This window comes from Oreochromis aureus, linkage group 17 (assembly GCF_013358895.1).
Source record: "Oreochromis aureus strain Israel breed Guangdong linkage group 17, ZZ_aureus, whole genome shotgun sequence".
Lineage (NCBI taxonomy): Eukaryota > Metazoa > Chordata > Actinopteri > Cichliformes > Cichlidae > Oreochromis > Oreochromis aureus.
Genome location: NC_052958.1, coordinates 28,285,137 through 28,303,811, shown reverse-complemented (window position 1 = coordinate 28,303,811; position 18,675 = coordinate 28,285,137). Strand labels below are relative to the sequence as shown.

Here is an 18,675-nt window from a genome sequence, read left to right as displayed (position 1 = left end):
TTTTTCATTTCTGTTGTAATAGCTGCAGTATGCAGTTTAGTATACTGTAACAAACAAGGCCTTCCCTGAAAAACATGTTGCTCGAACACCTGTATATACCTTTCAGTATTGCTGGGGCCTTTCCAGAGCAAGCTGCCAGTTCATAGACACTAATGCACCATCATACCATCAGAGATGCAGACTCTTGATAATAAGTTGGATTTTCCTCTTCAGTCTGGAGGACACAGTATCTATGTTCTCTAAAGCTGCTAGAACTTGTGATTTTATACAAGTACCATCTATTTTGTAAAAGCACATTTTGTTTTTAATAGAAGAGACACGTGTGTGTCTGATTAAGTAATAAAATGTTCCAGAGAAAAATACAGTTTTATAATTAGCAAAACATCACAACACAAAACTCCATTTACTTTATTTCATAGATGTATTTATTTGAATTGCAACATCATCTTCCTCTGCTGCTTCTGTCTACTGAGGAGATGAGAATCTGCCAAAGAACAGGATGGACTTGGTCTCATTGTGTCTGATGAAGAAGAGGAAGGGGTGATCTGCTGTGAAGTGCGTGTCCGGAATGTAACATTTAAACCACATCACAGCATCTGTGGCTGCTGCGGCCTCCGTGCCCTCCTCGTTCACCTCCACAAAGGCCTTGTGGGCCACCGTAGACACGAAGAGCCCCCCTTCACCGTTCATGCCAGACAGGTCAGCTCTTCCTGCACAGAACACGTCCTTCATACCCAGTTTTGCCAGAGGTTCATTCAGCTCGTAGTCTTCCTCTAGTTTAAACTTTGGCAGGTGAAGGACAACTTCTGAATCAACTTCCATGTTTTTCCTGTCGGTCCATTCATTCAGCCTCTCCTGTGTTAGCTCCTTCTCCAGCTGGAACACAGTTAATACATTTTGTCATATTTCTTTTGCTCATATTTAAATTCATTTTATAAATGAAATCAGGAGCTGACTGTTAAATTCTTTTTTTTTTTTCTTTTTTTTTGCCGCCTGTCCCGTTTGGTTCTTTTGCCATCAGAATTATTGTCTGAAGGCAAAGAGACAAGCCCAACGGAATTACTTTACCAAGTGGACCATCCGTGCCTTGCCGCATTGGTCCATTTGATTGACCTTTGTTGTCATTATTTATTTTACTTTCAGTCGTTACAGACGGGACAGACATGACCGGGGGGAGGGAGGGAAACAAAGACAGCGGGGAAGAGGAATAGTGATGAAGGGCAAAGAAAAAAGGGGGGGCAAAAAAACCAAACATATTTTTATATATATATCACCTGTTGAGAGAAAAAAAAAAAAAAAAAAAAACAAGCAAAGAAAAACAGCAATATAATAAACACACCATCGCGATACTCTGTGTATATAGTAGTAAATATTAAATAATGAATATTATTATGCAACACGTAACATTTACAGCGCACAGTGTTCTTTGAGATACAAGCCAAAAAGGGTGCAGTTTGTGTCTGTGAGCACCCGTGTGTACACCTGTGAGCATGAGCTCGCTTGTATTTATGAAGCATGAAGCAGGTATGGAGGATATCCAGGCTCCAGACATCCAGAGGCCTGTTAAATTCTTAAATGATCAAATTTAATAAAGTAAACTAAAGTGAAGCAGAAGAGTTTTTGTGGCTTTTCTTTACAGGAACTTGTTTCTAGGCTGTGTACCTTCAGCAGAGGGTCTGAGCCGTCTGAGGACTCCTTAGGCAGCAGAATGAACATGCTGAGCTCCTCAGCCACATAGGGCAGCTCCAGGATCTGCAAATCATGGTCAGCAATGTAGTTGTAGGGAAGCTTCTTCTCCTGGTACATCATCTGGACTGGTACGGTCTCATTCTGACACACAGGAAATCCAGGCGATCAGATCATGTTATCATAAAGCGTCTGATGGTGCTTACCTTAAACCTTTGAAACTGTTTCCTGTATTCAGGCTTTTGATTCAGATTTTGTAACCTTCAGTTAAATTTCTACCTGTCTGATTTTAAAGGGCATCTCTTTGGTGTTTGCCTCATCAAATGGGTTCCTCCAGTTGCCCTTGAAGTAGACAGCATTGACCAGAGCCAGTCTGGTATCTGTGTTGACTGTTCCTGGCTTCAGAAGGTCTTTTATCTTATCTGACAGGAAATACAGAAACACAACAATATTTCGTTATAATCCACAGAGGATGCTAAAATGATTCCCTGCTGTTCAGGCTGTGGAAGATGCACATTCTCACTTTCTGTCTGCTGCTCGACCCAGCTGTTGATCTCTGCTCTGCACGCCTCTGGAGCTCCGATGAAGTCCACAGTCTTCAGGTCTGCCTGGTAGTACTTCTGTGTGGCTTCAAGGAACTCCTGCAGAGAGCAGACATCTGTTTATTAATCCAGTCTTTGAAATGAAGAACTTTATGAAGAGAATCATTGATGTGGACACTCACTGGGAGGAAGTAGGCAGTGTTTTCTCCATAAAGACGGTTGGCTAGTTTCAGGATGTAGGATGCAGATGGTGAGTTGATGTCAGCGTTCAGTTTCTGGAAGTCTGCATGGACGCCTTCACCTGAGCTGAATGAGAGGGCCTGTGTGGCATTGAAGACAAAGACTGAAAGGATGTGACACTGAGCCTGTCTGCCATTTCAGCATCATGTTTAATAATAACCATTAACTGACTGTCAGCATCATGCTCTCAGTAACTATAGTGTTTGTGGGTTTTATGGACTTTGATGCCATTTATATAACACATTCCATCCTCATATGTTAGACACTAATTTCTGACGTCCCACTGGGAACATCTTGGGGTTCAGTGTTTTGGATGTATGTATTTATTTATAAATCTACCGAGGACAAGAATTATGCAGTTTGTCTATAGCCAGCACTCTTGTAGCAAAAAAGTTCACATTTTTTAAAAAAAATAATTTTTTTTTAAAGACAAAAACAAAAGTATTTCTTCTGTATGGAAAAACACAGATAGCCACATCTGACTGCTTTTAAATTGCAACGAGGGCTTGAGGTTGCACAATCATGCTCGCCGATCAACTGATGGCGTGGTGCAGATAACAGTGAGCTGACCTGAGCCATCTGAGCTGCAGTGTCTCTTTTAGCTCCCAGGTAGACCATGGCCAGGGCTGAACTGATACTCAGAGGAGAGACAAAGATGTTTCCAGCAGAGTTTGTCTGGCTCAGAGTGCGGAACAGCTCCAAGGCAAAGACTGTGTTTGAGTTGCTGACGGCGGACATGGCTGATGGTGTTTTCCTGTAACATGCAAACAACCATTTAAACTGCAACAGCATTACATACAGGAAACACAACAAGAGACTTTATATTAAAGCATCGAGAAAAAGTGACTTTTTTTTAGGATCGCGCACACAGACAGACGCCACATCCGAAGCTGCCCCACCCACTGAAGCTAAGACTCCGCACACGGTGTAGCCCGTTTGTCAGCAGCGACTCTGCTCACTTATACGAGACTCCAAGCTACTTTATTCACAAGAACTTATTCAGAAGTGATCGCCACAGCGGGTAGCTTCGCTTGTTCGACTTGATCGATTTTTTTTTTTTTTAAGTATTATTGTTATTTTTTTAATTTTAGTTTTTAATTAATTAATTTTTTTTGTAAATTTCAGACCTTTCTGACGCAAATCCAAGGGGATATGCCTTACCTCGAGCCGGGGCTCTTTCGCTATGATAGGCGGATGTGTACACTGTGGAGACACGGCAACCTAAACGAGACTGATGCTACTGATCTGTGAGTCTATGATCGATCTGTGAGTGCACTGAAAACAGAGACTTTCCGGAAGTAACCCCGCCACTGCGGGAAGAATAAAGAAAGTCAAAGTTGTGCATTTATTTTAACAACCGGAGCTGTTTTCACCATTGGCTGGTTTCTGCGACTGTTATAACAGAGTTTATGACACTTTATAGTTTCATATCTATCTATCTATGTATATTCTAATTAATCACAGGTGCATTTAAATACATTTTCAAAAAAAATAATAATAATAATTTCAACATAAAGTGGATTTTTCCGTCTTAACCCATTGGACTCACAATACCTCCAAGCTTATTTACTGTCCGTCTCTTTCAGCCAGTTACTTACACAAACTAGCCTGTTCAAAGCTCAAGACAGCTCTCGTTTTTTGTTACTATGTGATCTGCAAGTGAGAAAAGTCTCTCACATTAGACAGAAGTGGCAGGACTAATCAGATACTTGCGGGCCAGGACAGACAGCTGCTCTGCACAAACTCAGGGCCCTGTTACACAGGGCTTCCTCATCAGAATTAGAGTCTGAAGACAATGAAGAGAGGAGGAGGCTCTTTGTCTTTGCTGGCTCCTTTGTGGTGGCATTTTTATACTGTTCCTGCAGCAGGGCCTCAAGGCTGCTCCCAAACTCTTTTCACTCTCCCCTTGCAAGACACTTTAAATCCTTAAAGCGTGGGTCAAGCACAGTAGCTATCTTGAGCCGCTGACGGTTGAGTGTAGCTACATGTTGGGATAGGACCTTCGTAAAGGCAGAATAAAAATTTCACCATGTAGTTTGAGTCATCATTGGAGACCTCCATGGTGTGATGCAGGTGGCAGAAAGCAGGTAAAACCACTGAACATGAGACATGTGTCTCACCTCCAAAAGCTCGGTCACAAACCCGTAGTAGACAGTTCAAGAAAGTAGTTATTAATCTACACAATAAGGCCAGACTTCTTACCCTATCTCTAAGGGAGAGGCCAGCCACCCTTCGGAGGACGCCCATTTCTGCCGCTTGTATCTGAGATCTCGTTCTTTCGGTCACTACCCACAGCTCGTGACCATAGGTGAGGGTAGGGACCTAGGTCGACCGGTAAATTGAGAGCTTCGCTTTTACACTCAGCTCTCTCTTCACCTCAACAGACAGTACAGTGTCCGCATCACCAATCCGTGTGTCAATCTCCCACTCCCTTATTCGGTCTGCCAATCCAGGGGTACTGCCCCTGATCTCCACACAGCATTGTAGAGGCGTGTCAACCAAGACAGCCCTACAACATCCAGAGCCTTCAGGAACTCGGGGCGAACCTCATCCACCCCAGGGGGCCTGCCACCAAGGAGATGTTTATTAAGATGACCTCACCCCTGGTGATGGACGAGTCATCCTCCTCATCCCCAGACTCTACTTCCTCTACAGAAGACGTGCCAGTGGGATTAAGGAGGTCCTAGAAGTATTCCTTCCACTGCTCAACAATATCCTTAGCTGAAGTGAGCAGCACTCCAACTGCACGATGCATAATGCAGGTAATACCCCCCGAGTTGCCTGACGATTTGACAGAATCTGTTCAAGGCAAACCGAAAATCTTCTTCCATGGCTTTTCCGAACTGCTCCCACACTAGAGTTTTTGCTTCAGCCACTGTCTGAGCTGTGTTCCGCTTGGCCTGAAGGTACCCATCAGCTGCCGTCAAAGTACCACAGGCTGACTAAGCTCAATAGGACTTCCTCTAGAGCCCGATGGTTCCCTTCACCTCTGGTGTCCACCATCTGGTTCAGGGGTTGAAGCAGCTTCAGCAATGGAGATGCTGAACATGGTTCATTCAGACAGAAGGACCCCAGTCTCCCTTGGAATGCTGTTAGAGCTCTGCCGGAGGTGGGAGCAGAAGATCTTGCGGATGGTGGCCCAGCACACCCTTACTTTATGTTTAGGCGCTCCAGGTTTGTCCAGCATCTTCCCCCACCACCTGATTCAACTCACCACCAGGTGGTGATCAGTTGACAGCTCAACAGCTGAGTTTGCCCAAGTGTCCAGAACATGCGGCCGCAGATCTGATGATACAATTACAAAACTGACCTGCAGCCTGGGGTGTCCTGGTGCCACGTGCACTTATGGACACCCTTCTGTGCAAACCACAGTTTGTTCATAACTAACACCATGTTTGAACATCACTCCAGTTCAGATCTGGCAGGCCGTTCCTCCCAATCACGCCTCTCCAGGTATCACTATCCGTGCCCACATGAGCGTTGAAGTCTCCCAGTAAGATGACAGAGTCCAAGAAGGCCCGGTACTCTGACCTGTCATTTGGTATATAGCTGCAGACAACAGGGACTTCCCTACAGAAGGGTAGGCCCATGTCCCTTTTTTGGACTAAGGCAGGGCCCCAGTAACCCTATCCCAGGCACGGTGAAATGTTCTCTGGATCTTCTACTGATAGGGGCTTTTGAACTGGTCTTTGTCTGGGCCGTCACCTAGGATCAATTTGCCATGGGCAAAAGCCTCCCACAACATAGTCCCTGGGGTCCTTGGGACACACAAACCCCTCCATCAATATGGTAGCGATCCACGGAGGGGAATTATTATACATATAACATTCAATTTACAACAAGGTTTCAACATTAAACTTGTCGATGGTAGCATTTAATTTTTGAAAACGTGTCATTATGTGAACTGTAAGAGGTTTTAGAAGCATATGAGGCAAAGGAGATAAGTTGATGATGGCGCTTGAAAATGCGTCATTGCCTTTCAGAACGTGTCTTTAAGGACCAATCAGGTCGCATCACAGGTAACCGATGATGTCATTTATACCTGCATCCATGCAGGCCTGAGTATCATTTGAGAAATGTTGATACTGAACAGCATAAGCAGTTCAGTTAAGTAAAGTCTGTGGTGCTCTGTTGTGAAACACAGATCAGGAGAAATGGTGTTAAAAATTAAAACCTGTGTTTAATTTAGAATGCCAATTTAAAAAAAAAAAAAAAAAAAAAGTGTGTAGCATTCCCTCTTCTTTTAACAAGAGTCTGTAAACATGTGATGAGAGCAGCTGCGAGATTTGTCTGATCTTGGAATCTGGCTACTCATAATAGCTGCACAACACAGTATCCATGTTCTCCAAAGCTGCTAGAACTCGTGCTTAAGGTACCTTTGTTGACTGTTCCTGGCTTCAGAAGGTCTTTTATCTTATCTGACAGGAAATACAGAAACAATATTTCATTATAATCCACAGAGGATGCTAAAATGATTCCCTGCTGTTCAGGCTGTGGAAGATGCACATTCTCACTTTCTGTCTGCTGCTCGACCCAGCTGTTGATCTCTGCTCTGCACGCCTCTGGAGCTCCGATGAAGTCCACAGCCTTCAGGTCTGCCTGGTAGTACTTCTGTGTGGCTTCAAGGAAGTCCTGCAGAATGTGTTTATTAATCTAGTCTTTGTAATGAAGAACTTTATGAAGAGAATCATTGATGTGGACACTCACTGGGAGGAAGTGGGCAGTGTTTTCTCCATAAAGACGGTTGGCTAGTTTCAGGATGTAGGATGCAGATGGTGAGTTGATGTCAGCGTTCAGTTTCTGGAAGTCTGCATGGACGCCTTCACCTGAGCTGAATGAGAGGGCCTGTGTGATATTGAAGACAAAGACTGAAAGGATGTGACACTGAGCCTGAGCGACCCTAATGTAACAGTTTATGGTCCAAAGGCAGAAACTGGACAACTTTATTCTTTCAGCATCAGGTTTAATAATAACCTTTACCACACTGTCAGTCTCACTGAGCATCATGCTCTCACTCACTATACTGTTTGTAGGTTTTATGGACTTTGATGCCATTTATAAACACAAATTGCTGATGTCAGACTGGGAACATCTTGGATTCAGCATTTTGGCCACATAAACAGAGCTTTTCAAACACGTTTAACGAAACCCCAAAAGTTGAATTCTGTCCATTCTTTTCAGTAGGTTTATGAAAGTTTATAAGACAGCCCTGGTTGATAGGTTTGTAGCTTAAACCTATTCGCTGGAACGTTGGAGGCAATGTGATTACACAGCAAGCAAGACCCGAGTAGGCAACATTCTTAATGTTTCACGTGCACGGGAGAGAACTGGACAGGCGCCGTTCCTTCGCTTGACCCCAGTTGCTCTCGTCTGCTCTCCCGTAACACTGCTCTTTTATTGTGGTTACATGAATATGCATAGGTTCATTAACATATGACCTCTTATATAGGTATGCATGTGAACAAAGAATACCTTGTGTGTGTGTGTGTGTGTGTGTGTGTGTGTGTGTGTGTGTGTGTGTGTGTGTGTGTGTGTGTGTGTGTGTGTGTGTGTGTGTGTGTGTGTGTGTGTGTGTGTGTGTGTGTGTGTGTGTGTGTGTGTGTGTGTGTGTGTGTGTGTGTGTGTGTGTGTGTGTGTGTGTGTGGTCAAACTGTGACCTCAGGAAGACTCCCCAGAGCGGTCCATCTAAACAAAAGGCTCTTAGACTCAAACAGATATACGTGTGTTTGCTATACCATATATCAGCAAGAGAAGATACGACCTCTCCTAGGAGGTGTGTGATCTATGCCAGAACACTCTGAAGAGGAGTGAACGCACTCCCCTCTTCATGCTATACAGAGTTGTTACAGACCTCCTAGGATGAGACATTCCTTCAATCTACAAATGATTATATACTTCTAAGCATATATGAGTAGATTTTTCTAAGTATAAATGACAATCAACAATACAAATCTAACACTGGTCTCACATGAAGGTGTGAAATTTCTCCAAAGATATAAATATATATAAAAGAACCAAACAAACCGAAACAAGAACAGACAGCCACATCTGATAAGACACTTTGTGGAAACAGGTGAAACTGACTGCTTTTAAAATGCAACGAGGGCTTGAAGTTGCACAGTCATGCTAGCTGATCAACTGATGGCCTGGTGCAGGTAACAAGTGACAGTGAGCTGACCTGAGCCATCTGAGCTGCAGTGTCTCCTTTAGCTCCCAGGTAGACCATGGCCAGGGCTGAGCTGATGCTCAGAGGAGAGACAAAGATGTTTCCAGCAGGGTTTGTCTGGCTCAGAGTGCGGAACAGCTCCAAGGCAAAGGCTGTGTTTGAGCTGCTGATGGTGGACATGGTTGATGGTGTTTTCCTGTAACATGCAAACAACCATTTAAACTGCAACAGCATTACATACAGGAAACACAGTAAGAGACTTTATGTTTAAGCATTGAGGGAAAAAAAACCCTTCAGGAAGTAACACCATCACTGCTGTGAGAATATAGAAAATCACCCCAATCATCTGCCAGCTGTGCATTTATTTTAACAACCTGAGCCGTTTTCACATAGCTGGTTTCTGTGACTTAAGCACGCTTTACTCACTGGGTGCGAGAAATTCAAAGCAAGATGAGAAGAGAAAGAAAAGTGAAACTCGTAGACACATAAAACGAGGAGGAGCACAGGAATGAGGAAAGCGTGTAAATAAGGTTGGTGGAATAAAGAAATGCGGTCCTACGGAAGATGATCAGGGCTTTAACAGAAAAGGAAAAAAGTGGGGACTTGGGACGAATTTTCTTACAGAATTCTGAGATTCAAGTCCCCACTTTTTTCTGTTTCCAGTGGCAGTGGAATCTTCTTCTGGTGATGGCTTATTTTACAGAGAACAGCATGACTAGATCTCGTGTGTAAACCTGAACTCAGGTTGATCGACTCTGACGGGAACGGTTGATGGGAATGTTTCAGAGAATGAAGTTTCTCTAGTGCAGTTCATTGTTAATTCATTTAGTTCCCACGAAACCTGGAGCCTGTTCTAAAAAGCATATTTACAGTCCGACTCTAATCTCGGACTGTAAGTGCAACTCACAGAACAGAGTGCCTCCTCTCCGATCTGATCATTAACGACATATATTATGGCTCCTCCAAACCGACGGCCGCGGCAGGCTAAACATGGGGATGCTGACGACACGCAACAATAACGCAGGAAATGCACTTCTGAGCTACTGTTCTCTTTACTCAACCATTATACTATTCAAACCACACTTCAGTACATGGGATCCAATATAAAACAACTGCACAAAGAAAGATGACTGCCACTCTCAAAGTGTTACACCAATTATTATGCCAAATTGCGATATCCACCCGCAGAATCAGACAAACTGCGCATTCAGTTGCGGTCAACAGAAAGTGTTACCCCATGCTCACCTTACCTTTCTGCTCATCAAACAGCAGTGCAACAACTTTTATTGTGCACCAACAACCGTGCACCAATGCAGTGTGTGCATTTTAAACCAACCCTCTTAACCCCAAAAAGGAAAAACTCACATATGGCTCCTACAACATATGCACATACGTACATTCCTCTAAAAAATACTCCTGTGTTCTGGCCGGAAATGTTTCCTCATTGCTAACTGGTGTTTTTTTTTTTTTTCTTCTGTTACATCATCCAGCACCTGTATCTCATGATGCCCTCCTGTAACTCTGTTAGCCGACGAACATGCTTCAAGGCTTTCCTGATTCTGGTATCCAGCTTTCTTCTTCTTCATGACGGGCATTCTTGATATTCAGGGTGAGTTTGTTTTTCGAGCAATGAATATGTTAAATGTAAAAACAAAAAAACAAAAACAAAAAAAGAACAACACTAAAATATGTTTTTTCTTCATTGCTGATTGGAAGCATATTGAAGTGATGGCTATTCTTAAAACCTTCAACTTTAACTGTTAACAGATGAAAGTGTCATATATTAAAAATGACGAGAATTATTTAATAACTGTAAAACAGCCCAAAATTCTCCTTTCCATGAAAGAACAGCAGCACACACAGCTGCATACAGTGTAGGAGTGATGGAGTTTTCAGAGTGTCAGCAGATGGCGACAGAGAGCTTGTGAGAGGGCCCGGCCTGACTGTGGAACTGTAATCTTTTTGGCCTCACAGACTTCAGTAGAAGTGGAACTCTTTGCAACCATAGGTAATGCTGATTGCTGCCCATTAAAAAGAATGCAGGTTTAAGGACACTGCAGTGCACTGGCTTCTCATTTCAGACCTCTGTATCCATGTCCATATTTTACAATGTCTGAGTTCCAGCAAATACTTTATTGCCAGTTTTAGGTAATTAATGTGAGTCCGTTTCTTTCAACGGCAAAAACGACTTTACTTTTTCTTTTTTTTTTAACATATGTCTCCCATGAGGAGTCAACTGTTTAGTGGAGTGCCCATTGAAACTGATCATAAGATCAAAGTCATAATTTAAATTTTGTTGAGATGCCCTGCTCTCTGTATCAAAATTCCTCTCCTGATATTGCTGCACCTTTACCTCTCTCGGTGCACGTGGATGTATTATTATATACAAAGTGATTACCAGTTCTGTCTCTCCTTCATCTGCAGCTGATTCTTCTCATTTCAAAGCTGTATGTCTGAAGCTTCTATCAGAATGTTAAAGTGGTGTGCTGCATGTTGCTGTCTACAGCCTGAGGATCATAAAAATAACAGTGGCTCCTCGTTCCTCGTTGCTCACACGTTGCTCATTTGGAATGCTTAGTCCTTCCTGCTTGACTCATTGGAAAGTTTTCCAATGTATTATCTAGACTGCACTTAGCTAGTTTCAGTCATTATGCAAATGTACTGTTTATAAGATTTGGGGAAACCTGCAGTCAGCTGAGACTGAAGAAGTCACTTGGATGAGTGATGAAATGTTTCGCCCACTGAAAACGCTACGTCCAGATGAACAGAATCAACTTTTTGGGATTTACTTACCTGGATGATTGAGCGTGCATCAAGACGTTCTTTTTGATTTGGTTTAATAATATGCAGCAGAGAGAGCACTCTGGTCAAACACCAAACTCCTCTCTGAAGATGGGCGCTGCCCTGTGCCTTATATGCAAAGTGACAAAACATACAGACAAAGACATTCCACAACACTTACACATTGCCACATCACGTGGGTCTATACCTTTAGCTCATCCTCCCATATAGAGAGTTATGACCTTGTTTTTTACTTAACCGTCACCTAAAGATTAACTTCCTGAAGCCTCCTCCTTCTTCCATGAGTAAAGGAGAAGGAGTCCCACTATTTGTCTAATCCCCACAACGCCTGGATGTCTCTAACTTACTCACAATGATCTGTGTTTGTGTAATAAAGCATAAAACACATATGTGATGCTATCATATATGTATATAACTAAATGACACAAAAAGTGATATTACTAAAAGTGAAATTGCAAAAACATGTGATCATTAATAAAATAAAGAAATTTGCATCACACCCACCTCCTCAGTCATGCTGGTTATCATGATTGCCACTGAAATAGTTTATCAGCATTTGGGTTTTTAGGTTTTTTATTTCAAAATTATGTCAATATGTGTTGTGCAATTTCAGATTTCTGCTGAGGGGGCTCAGTGACTAATTTGCTGGACCTGGATGCCCAAGGCTCTTTCATAACCACGACACTGCTTCAGCGACAGGCAGGATTCACATGTTTGCATCATCCTTGCACACTACTGTGTCACTGTTTCCTGATAGGGAGGTACATTTAGCATTGCTTTCATATCCTCCTTAGAACCAGCTTGTTCATTTATTTCCTCTGCAATGGACATTTGTTTTTAGTCTATGTCTTTTGACTCATTTGAGATATCTTACTATCTCCTGATCTACTAAATAGAGGCCATCCCGGGCTTTCCATTGATGCCTGATGTGTTTGGGTGGTTTCTTATAGCTTCAAAGAGGAAGGAAATCATAAAAAAAGTTCAATGGAAAGATTCTTTTGTACTCGGTTCTGAGGACGATATATCCACATGAGTCATTGTATGGAAGTTCATTCAATCCATCATATTGAGCCTTTTATATTATTTTCTGATTTTTTGATGCTGATTTTCTGCAAAGTGAAACTTCATAAGTCTGTACAGGTTTTGCTTTGTGTAGCCACATGTGGAGTTTCTGTGCATTGTAGGCATGTTAATGATTAAATGCTGCACATCTTTCTTTGCTCATTGTCCATTAAATGTTGGCTGCCTCACCTGCTTGGCTGTCTGAATCCCACACGTCACGCCACAAATCACGCTTGTTTTCTCATGAGTAATTAGTTTTGGCTGTCACTGTCACTTGTTACTGTCATTACTGCAGTCCAATCATCTTCTTGCCTGCCTTCTTCGAACCATCAGCCTTCGTGTCGCATGGTTTAAATCTGTGCTCTCCATCATTTTCATGGATTGTAGTTGCAGGGCTTCTCCTTCATCTACATAATCTGGACTGGACAGGTGACTAATGATGTCATTTATATCTGTAGTGTGTGCTACAGCCCTGAGCATCATTTGAGAAATGTTGATACTGAACAACATAAGCAGTGGAGTTAATCAGATATCAGTAAAGTCTGTGATGCTCTGTGTTTAATGTATAACCCCAATTTAAAAAAAATGTTGACAGACTATGTAAAATGTAAATAAAAACAGACTGCGATGATTTTCCCACATTTTATGCTCAGCAAAACACAGAAAACACATCAGATGTGTAAACTGAGAAAAACTGATAGGTCTGAGTAAAGAGCATCATGACTGTCTCAAAAATGTTGGTACAGAGTCGTGTTTGCCACTGTGAAATATTCCCTCATCTTTTAACAAGTCTGTAAACATGTGACAAGAGTAGCTGCTAGATTTTTTTTGTGATATTGGATTCTAACTGTTCATTTGTCATTGTGGCTGTAATAGCTGCAGCATGCAGTTTAGTATACTGTAACAGAAAAGGCCTTCCCTGAAAAATATGCTGCTGTAATAACTGTATATATTTTTCAGCATTGCTGGGGCCTTTCCACCTACTAGAACTTGTGCTTTTATAGAAGTACCATCTCTTTTGAAAAGCAAAATATTTTATAGAAGGTACACAAACGTGTCTGATAAGTAGTTTAATATTTCAGTGAAAAATACAGTTTTATAATTAGCAAAACATCACAACACAAAACTCAATGTGCTTTATTTCAGAGATGTATTTATTGGAATTGCAACATCATCTTCCTCTGCTGCTTCTGTCTACTGAGGAGATGAGAATCTGCCAAAGAACAGGATGGACTTGGTCTTATTGTGTCTGATGAAGAAAAGGAAGGGGTGATCTGCTCTGAAGTGTGTGTCCGGTATATAACAACAAGCGGTGATCACAGCACCTGTGGCTGCTGCGGCCTCTGTGCCCTCCTCATTCACCTCCACAAAGGCCTTGTGGGCCACCGTAGACAGGAAGAGCCCCCCTTCACCGTTCATGCCAGACAGGTCAGCCCTTCCTGCACAGAACACGTCCTTCATACCCAGTTTAGCCAGAGGTTCATTCAGCTTGTAGTCTTCCTCCAGCTTGAACTTTGGCAGGTGAAGGACAACTTCTGAATAGGTGCTCATGTTTTTCCTGTCGGTCCATTCATTCAGTCTCTCCTGTGTTAGCTCCTTCTCCAGCTGGAACACAGTTAATACATTTTGTCATATTTGTTTTGCTCATATTTAAATTCATTTTATACATGAAATCAGGAGCTGTCTGTTAAATTCTTCAATGATCAAATTTAATAAAGTAAACTAAAGTGAAGCAGAAGAGTTTTTGTGGCTTTTCTTTACAGGAACTTGTTTCTAGGCTGTGTACCTTCAGCAGAGGGTCTGAGCCATCTGAGGACTCCTTAGGCAGCAGAATGAACATGCTGAGCTCCTCAGCCACATAGGGCAGCTCCAGGATCTGCAAATCATGGTCAGGAATGTAGTTGTAGGGAAGCTTCTTCCACTGGTACATCATCTGGACTGGTACGGTCTCATTCTGACACACAGGAAATCCAGGCGATCAGATCATGTTATCATAAGCTTCTGATGGTGCTTACTGTAATCATTTTAAACAGTTTCCTGTATTCAGAGTTTTGATCCAAATTTTGTAACCTTCAGTTAAATTTCTACCTGTCTGATTTTAAAGGGCATCTCTTTGGTGTTTGCCTCCTCAAATGGGTTCCTCCAGTTGCCCTTGAAGTAGACAGCATTGACCAGAGCCAGTCTGGTATCTGCGTTGACTGTTTCTGGCTTCAGAAGGTCTTTTATCTTATCTGACAGGAAATACAGAAACAACAATATTTCATTATAATCCACAGAGGATGCTAAAATGATTCCCTGCTGTTCAGGCTGTGGAAGATGCACATTCTCACTTTCTGTCTGCTGCTCGACCCAGCTGTTGATCTCTGCTCTGCACGCCTCTGGAGCTCCGATGAAGTCCACAGCCTTCAGGTCTGCCTGGTAGTACTTCTGTGTGGCTTCAAGGAAGTCCTGCAGAGAGCAGACATGTGTTTATTAATCCAGTCTTTGTAATGAAGAACTTTATGAAGAGAATCACTGATGTGGACACTCACTGGGAGGAAGTGGGCAGTGTTTTCTCCATAAAGACGGTTGGCTAGTTTCAGGATGTAGGATGCAGACGGTGAGTTGATGTCAGCGTTCAGTTTCTGGAAGTCTGCATGGACGCCTTCACCTGAGCTGAATGAGAGGGCCTGTGTGGCATTGAAGACAAAGACTGAAAGGATGTGACACTGAGCCTGAGCGACCGTAATGTAACAATTTATGGTCCAAAGGCAGAAACTGGACAACTTTATTCTTTCAGCATCATGTTTAATAATAACATTTAACATACTGTCAATCCCATTGAGCATCATGCTCTCAGTAACTATACTGCTTGTGCGTTTTATGGAGGTCATGCCATTTATATAACACATTCTAGCTTCATATGTTATTTACATGATGGTATATTGTTAACAATGAAATTTCGACGTTATAACGTGATATAGTTCTATTTTTCTTTTGCCTGAGTGGCAGCTCAACGCTTCCGTAACTGCTTTTAGAATGCAATGAGGGCTTGAAGTTGCACAGGCATGCTAGCTGATCAACTGATGGCCTCGTGCAGGTAACAAGTGACAGTGAGCTGACCTGAGCAATCTGAGCTGCAGTGTCTCCTTTAGCTCCCAGGTAGACCATGGCCAGGGCTGAGCTGATGCTCAGAGGAGAGACAAAGATGTTCCCAGCAGGGTTTGTCTGGCTCAGAGTGCGGAACAGCTCCAAGGCAAAGGCTGTGTTTGAGCTGCTGACGGCGGACATGGCTGATGGTGTTTTCCTGTAACATGCGTTTAAACTGCTACAGCATTACATACCGGAAACGGAATAAGAGACTTTAATATGAAGTATCGAGAATAAGTGACCTTTTCAGGAGAGTGCATACAGACAGAAACAACCGCCCCACCAACTGAAGCTAAGACACCCGACACGCAGCCCGTTTCAGAAACTTGTCAACAGCGACTCTCTGCTCGCTTATATCAAACTACAAGCTACTTTATTCCCACACACATAAAACGAAGACAAATCTAGCAGACTACCTGATTTACAGGGTGAGATATGAGTCTAACTGCAGTCCTTTGCTGGGTCTAAATAAAGTTGGAGGAATGAAGAAGAGCGGTCCTACGGAAGAGCGTGATGTCACGGGAGGGGGCGGGGCCAGGATTTTTGGTTGATTATATTTAAAGATAAAGATAAAGATGAAGATGACCTGTATTAGTCCCACAGGTGGGAAATTTGTTTTGTTGCAGCAAAAGTGCAAAGTTATGTAGCAGAAATTAGAAAACACTGGAATGCAATAAAATAAAATAAAATACTATATACAATAGAATAAAAATAGAATAATATATACAATAGAATAAAATAGAATAATATATACAATAGAATAAAATAGAATACAAATACTATATACAACTGAGTAAGAAAATACAAAACTACAAGTCTGTCAGAGAAAGAATTGCACATATAGCAGTCTTATTGCACGTGTGAGGGTTTGATCAGCTGCCAAAGTCTTTGTTGTGGAGTCTGACAGCAGTGGGGAGGAAAGACCTGCGAAATCTCTCCGTCCCACACCGTGGGTGCCGCAGTCTCCCATTGAAGGAGCTGCTCAGTGCTGTCAGAGTCTCTTGCATGGGGTAGGAGATGTTGTCCAACAGGGATGACAGCTTAGCCGCCATTCTCCTGTCACTCACCACCTCCACTGGGTCCAGAGGGCACCCTAGAACAGAGCTGGCCCTTCGAATCAGCCTGTTCAGTCTCTTCCTGTCCCCAGCAGAGATGCTGCCGCCCCAGCAGACCACTCCATAAAAGATGGCTGAGGCCACCACAGAGTCATAGAAGGTCTTCAGGAGTGGGCCCTCTACTCCAAACAACCTGAGTCTCCGCAGCAGGTACAGCCTGCTCTGCCCTTTCCTGTAGAGGGCGTCTGAGTTATGAGTCCAGTCCAGTTTGTTGTTCAGATGAACACCAAGGTACCTGTAGCTGTCCACAGCCTCAATGTCCATACCTTGGATGTTCAGTGGTTGCAGTGGAGGATGTTTGTGCCTGCGGAAGTCTACCATCAGCTCCTTGGTTTTACTGGCATTGCTCTGGAGGTAGTTCAGCTGGCACCAGTCCACAAAGTCTTGAGTCAGTCCTCTGTACTCCTTGTCGTCCCCATCAGTGATGAGGCCGACTATTGCAGAGTCATCAGAGAACTTCTGCAGGAAGCACTGGGTGGAGTTGTGGGAGAAGTCTGCAGTGTAGATGGTGAAGAGGAACGGAGCCAGAATCATTCCCTGTGGGGCCCCCGTACTGCAGACGACCCTGTCCGACACACAGCCCTGAGTCCTCACATACTGTGGTCAGTCGGTGAGGTAGTCCAGAATCCAGGTAGTGAGGTGATGGTCCACTCCAGAGTTCTCCAGCTTGTCCTTCAGAACCGAGGGAAGAATAGTGTTGAAGGCACTGGAGAAATCAAAGAACATGATTCTCACAGTGCTCCCAGTGGTCTCCAGGTGAGAGAGGGAACGATGTAGGAGGTGAATGACGGCATCATCCACTCCAATGCCAGGCTGGTAGGCAAACTGAAGTGGGTCCAGTGATGAGCTCACCAGGCGCCGAAGCTGAGCAAGGACCAACCGCTCCAGGGTCTTCATCAGGTGGGATGTCAGAGCCACCGGCCTGTAGCTGTTGAGGTCCTTGGGGCGTGAAGTCTTTGGCACTGGTACAACACAGGAGGTTTTCCAGAGCTGTGGGACTCTCCCCAGCCTCAGGCTCAGGTTGAAGAGGTGCTCCATCACCCCACACAGTTGGTCCGCGCAGGACCTGACGACCCTTGAGCTGATGCCATCTGGGCCCGCTGCCTTCTTGCCATTAATCCTCCTCAGTTCCCTCCTAACCTGGGTGGTTGAGAGAGACAGGCTGGAGCCTTGTGTTGAGTGTGTATTGGATGCTGTTGTTGGGGGTGGGGAGGGGTGAGCAGGGTGAATAGAGGAGGTGTGAAGTGTCTGAAGTGTCAGAGGTGGAACAGCAGCAGTGGGGGTGGGTGAGTCTGCAGCCGATGTTGGAGACTGCCTCATGGCTGAATCAAATCTGTTGAAGAAATGATTCAGTTCATTTGCCCACCTCACATCCCTCCCAGGCAGAGAGTTCTGATGTTTGTGGCCTGAGATGGTTCTGAGGCCTCTCCAGACTTCACCAACGTTGTTTTCCTGAAGCTGGTTCTCCATCTTCTGCCTGTAGCTGTCCTTCCCATTCCTTATCAGTCCCCTCAACTTTCTCTGCACCCTTTTCAACTCCTCTTTGTCTTTGGATTTGAAGGCCCTCCTCTTCTGCTTGAGGACGGCTTTAATTTCTGAGGTAATCCAAGGTTTGTTGTTGGAGAAACACCGTACAGTCCTGGTAGGTACGGTGTTATCCACACAGAAATTAATATAGTCAGTAATGCATGTAGTAAGGCTGTCAATGTCCTCTCCGTGGTCGTCACAGATCACCTCCCACACAGTCGACTCAAAACAATCCTTAAGAGCCTCCTCGCTCTCCTCCGACCATCTCTGCACTGTGCGGGTGGCTGGTGGCTCCCTGCGCACTAAGGGCTCATACACAGGGACAAAGTGCACCAGGTTGTGATCAGATCTGCCCAGGGGAGGGAGAGGTGATGAACTGTATGCCTCTTCAGCATTGGCATACAGT

At 43.7% G+C, this 18,675-nt stretch overlaps 3 protein-coding genes across 6 annotated transcripts; all 3 read right to left on the bottom strand.

Moving 5' to 3' along the window:
• Positions 1 to 407: 407 nt before the first annotated feature.
• LOC120433949 (leukocyte elastase inhibitor-like) lies at positions 408 to 15,527 on the bottom strand. Of its 2 annotated transcripts, XM_039601116.1 has the most exons (7): positions 3,630 to 3,764; positions 3,039 to 3,222; positions 2,411 to 2,548; positions 2,210 to 2,327; positions 1,966 to 2,108; positions 1,663 to 1,830; positions 408 to 876 (listed from the first exon to the last, which is right to left on the bottom strand). In XM_039601116.1, the coding sequence occupies exons 2-7, from the start codon at positions 3,204 to 3,206 to the stop codon at positions 466 to 468; spliced, it is 1,146 nt and encodes a 381-aa protein (XP_039457050.1). In that variant the 5' UTR covers positions 3,207 to 3,222; positions 3,630 to 3,764; the 3' UTR covers positions 408 to 465. The 2 variants fall into 2 exon arrangements, with proteins under 2 accessions (XP_039457050.1, XP_039457048.1); XM_039601114.1 differs by lacking the exons at positions 3,039 to 3,222; positions 3,630 to 3,764 and adding an exon at positions 15,213 to 15,527 and having other exon boundaries at positions 2,411 to 2,593.
• On the bottom strand, positions 6,130 to 8,846 carry LOC120433984 (leukocyte elastase inhibitor-like). The gene is made up of 5 exons (XM_039601317.1): positions 8,647 to 8,846; positions 7,176 to 7,313; positions 6,983 to 7,100; positions 6,845 to 6,886; positions 6,130 to 6,173 (listed from the first exon to the last, which is right to left on the bottom strand). The coding sequence occupies exons 1-5, from the start codon at positions 8,812 to 8,814 to the stop codon at positions 6,130 to 6,132; spliced, it is 510 nt and encodes a 169-aa protein (XP_039457251.1). The 5' UTR covers positions 8,815 to 8,846.
• Positions 13,554 to 16,159, bottom strand: LOC120433950 (leukocyte elastase inhibitor-like). 3 transcript variants are annotated; one of them, XM_039601117.1, is made up of 7 exons: positions 16,044 to 16,159; positions 15,601 to 15,802; positions 15,030 to 15,167; positions 14,829 to 14,946; positions 14,587 to 14,729; positions 14,285 to 14,452; positions 13,554 to 14,103 (listed from the first exon to the last, which is right to left on the bottom strand). In XM_039601117.1, exons 2-7 carry the CDS (start codon positions 15,766 to 15,768, stop codon positions 13,693 to 13,695), a joined length of 1,146 nt encoding a protein of 381 aa, XP_039457051.1. In that variant the 5' UTR covers positions 15,769 to 15,802; positions 16,044 to 16,159; the 3' UTR covers positions 13,554 to 13,692. The 3 variants fall into 3 exon arrangements, with proteins under 3 accessions (XP_039457051.1, XP_039457052.1, XP_039457053.1); XM_039601118.1 differs by having other exon boundaries at positions 15,601 to 15,784; positions 16,044 to 16,153; XM_039601119.1 differs by lacking the exon at positions 16,044 to 16,159 and adding an exon at positions 15,870 to 16,028 and having other exon boundaries at positions 15,601 to 15,784.
• Between the last annotated feature and the right edge of the window lie 2,516 nt (positions 16,160 to 18,675).

Coding starts and splice junctions, on each gene's coding strand:
- LOC120433984 (XM_039601317.1), bottom strand. CDS start 8,814: ATGTCCACCATCAGCAGCTCAAACACAGCCTTTGCCTTGGAGCTGTTC. Junction 6,887..6,982: donor GGTCGAGCAGCAGACAGAAA/GTGAGAATGTGC, acceptor ATTTCCTGTCAG/ATAAGATAAAAGACCTTCTG. Junction 6,174..6,844: donor GCCAGGAACAGTCAACAAAG/GTACCTTAAGCA, acceptor AATTGATCCTAG/GTGACGGCCCAGACAAAGAC.
- LOC120433949 (XM_039601114.1), bottom strand. CDS start 15,389: ATGTGTTATATAAATGGCATGACCTCCATAAAACGCACAAGCAGTATA. Junction 2,109..2,209: donor GGTCGAGCAGCAGACAGAAA/GTGAGAATGTGC, acceptor ATTTCCTGTCAG/ATAAGATAAAAGACCTTCTG. Junction 877..1,662: donor GCTCAGACCCTCTGCTGAAG/GTACACAGCCTA, acceptor ACTGTGTTCCAG/CTGGAGAAGGAGCTAACACA.
- LOC120433950 (XM_039601117.1), bottom strand. CDS start 15,768: ATGTCCGCCGTCAGCAGCTCAAACACAGCCTTTGCCTTGGAGCTGTTC. Junction 14,730..14,828: donor GGTCGAGCAGCAGACAGAAA/GTGAGAATGTGC, acceptor ATTTCCTGTCAG/ATAAGATAAAAGACCTTCTG. Junction 14,453..14,586: donor TGCCCTTTAAAATCAGACAG/GTAGAAATTTAA, acceptor CCTGTGTGTCAG/AATGAGACCGTACCAGTCCA.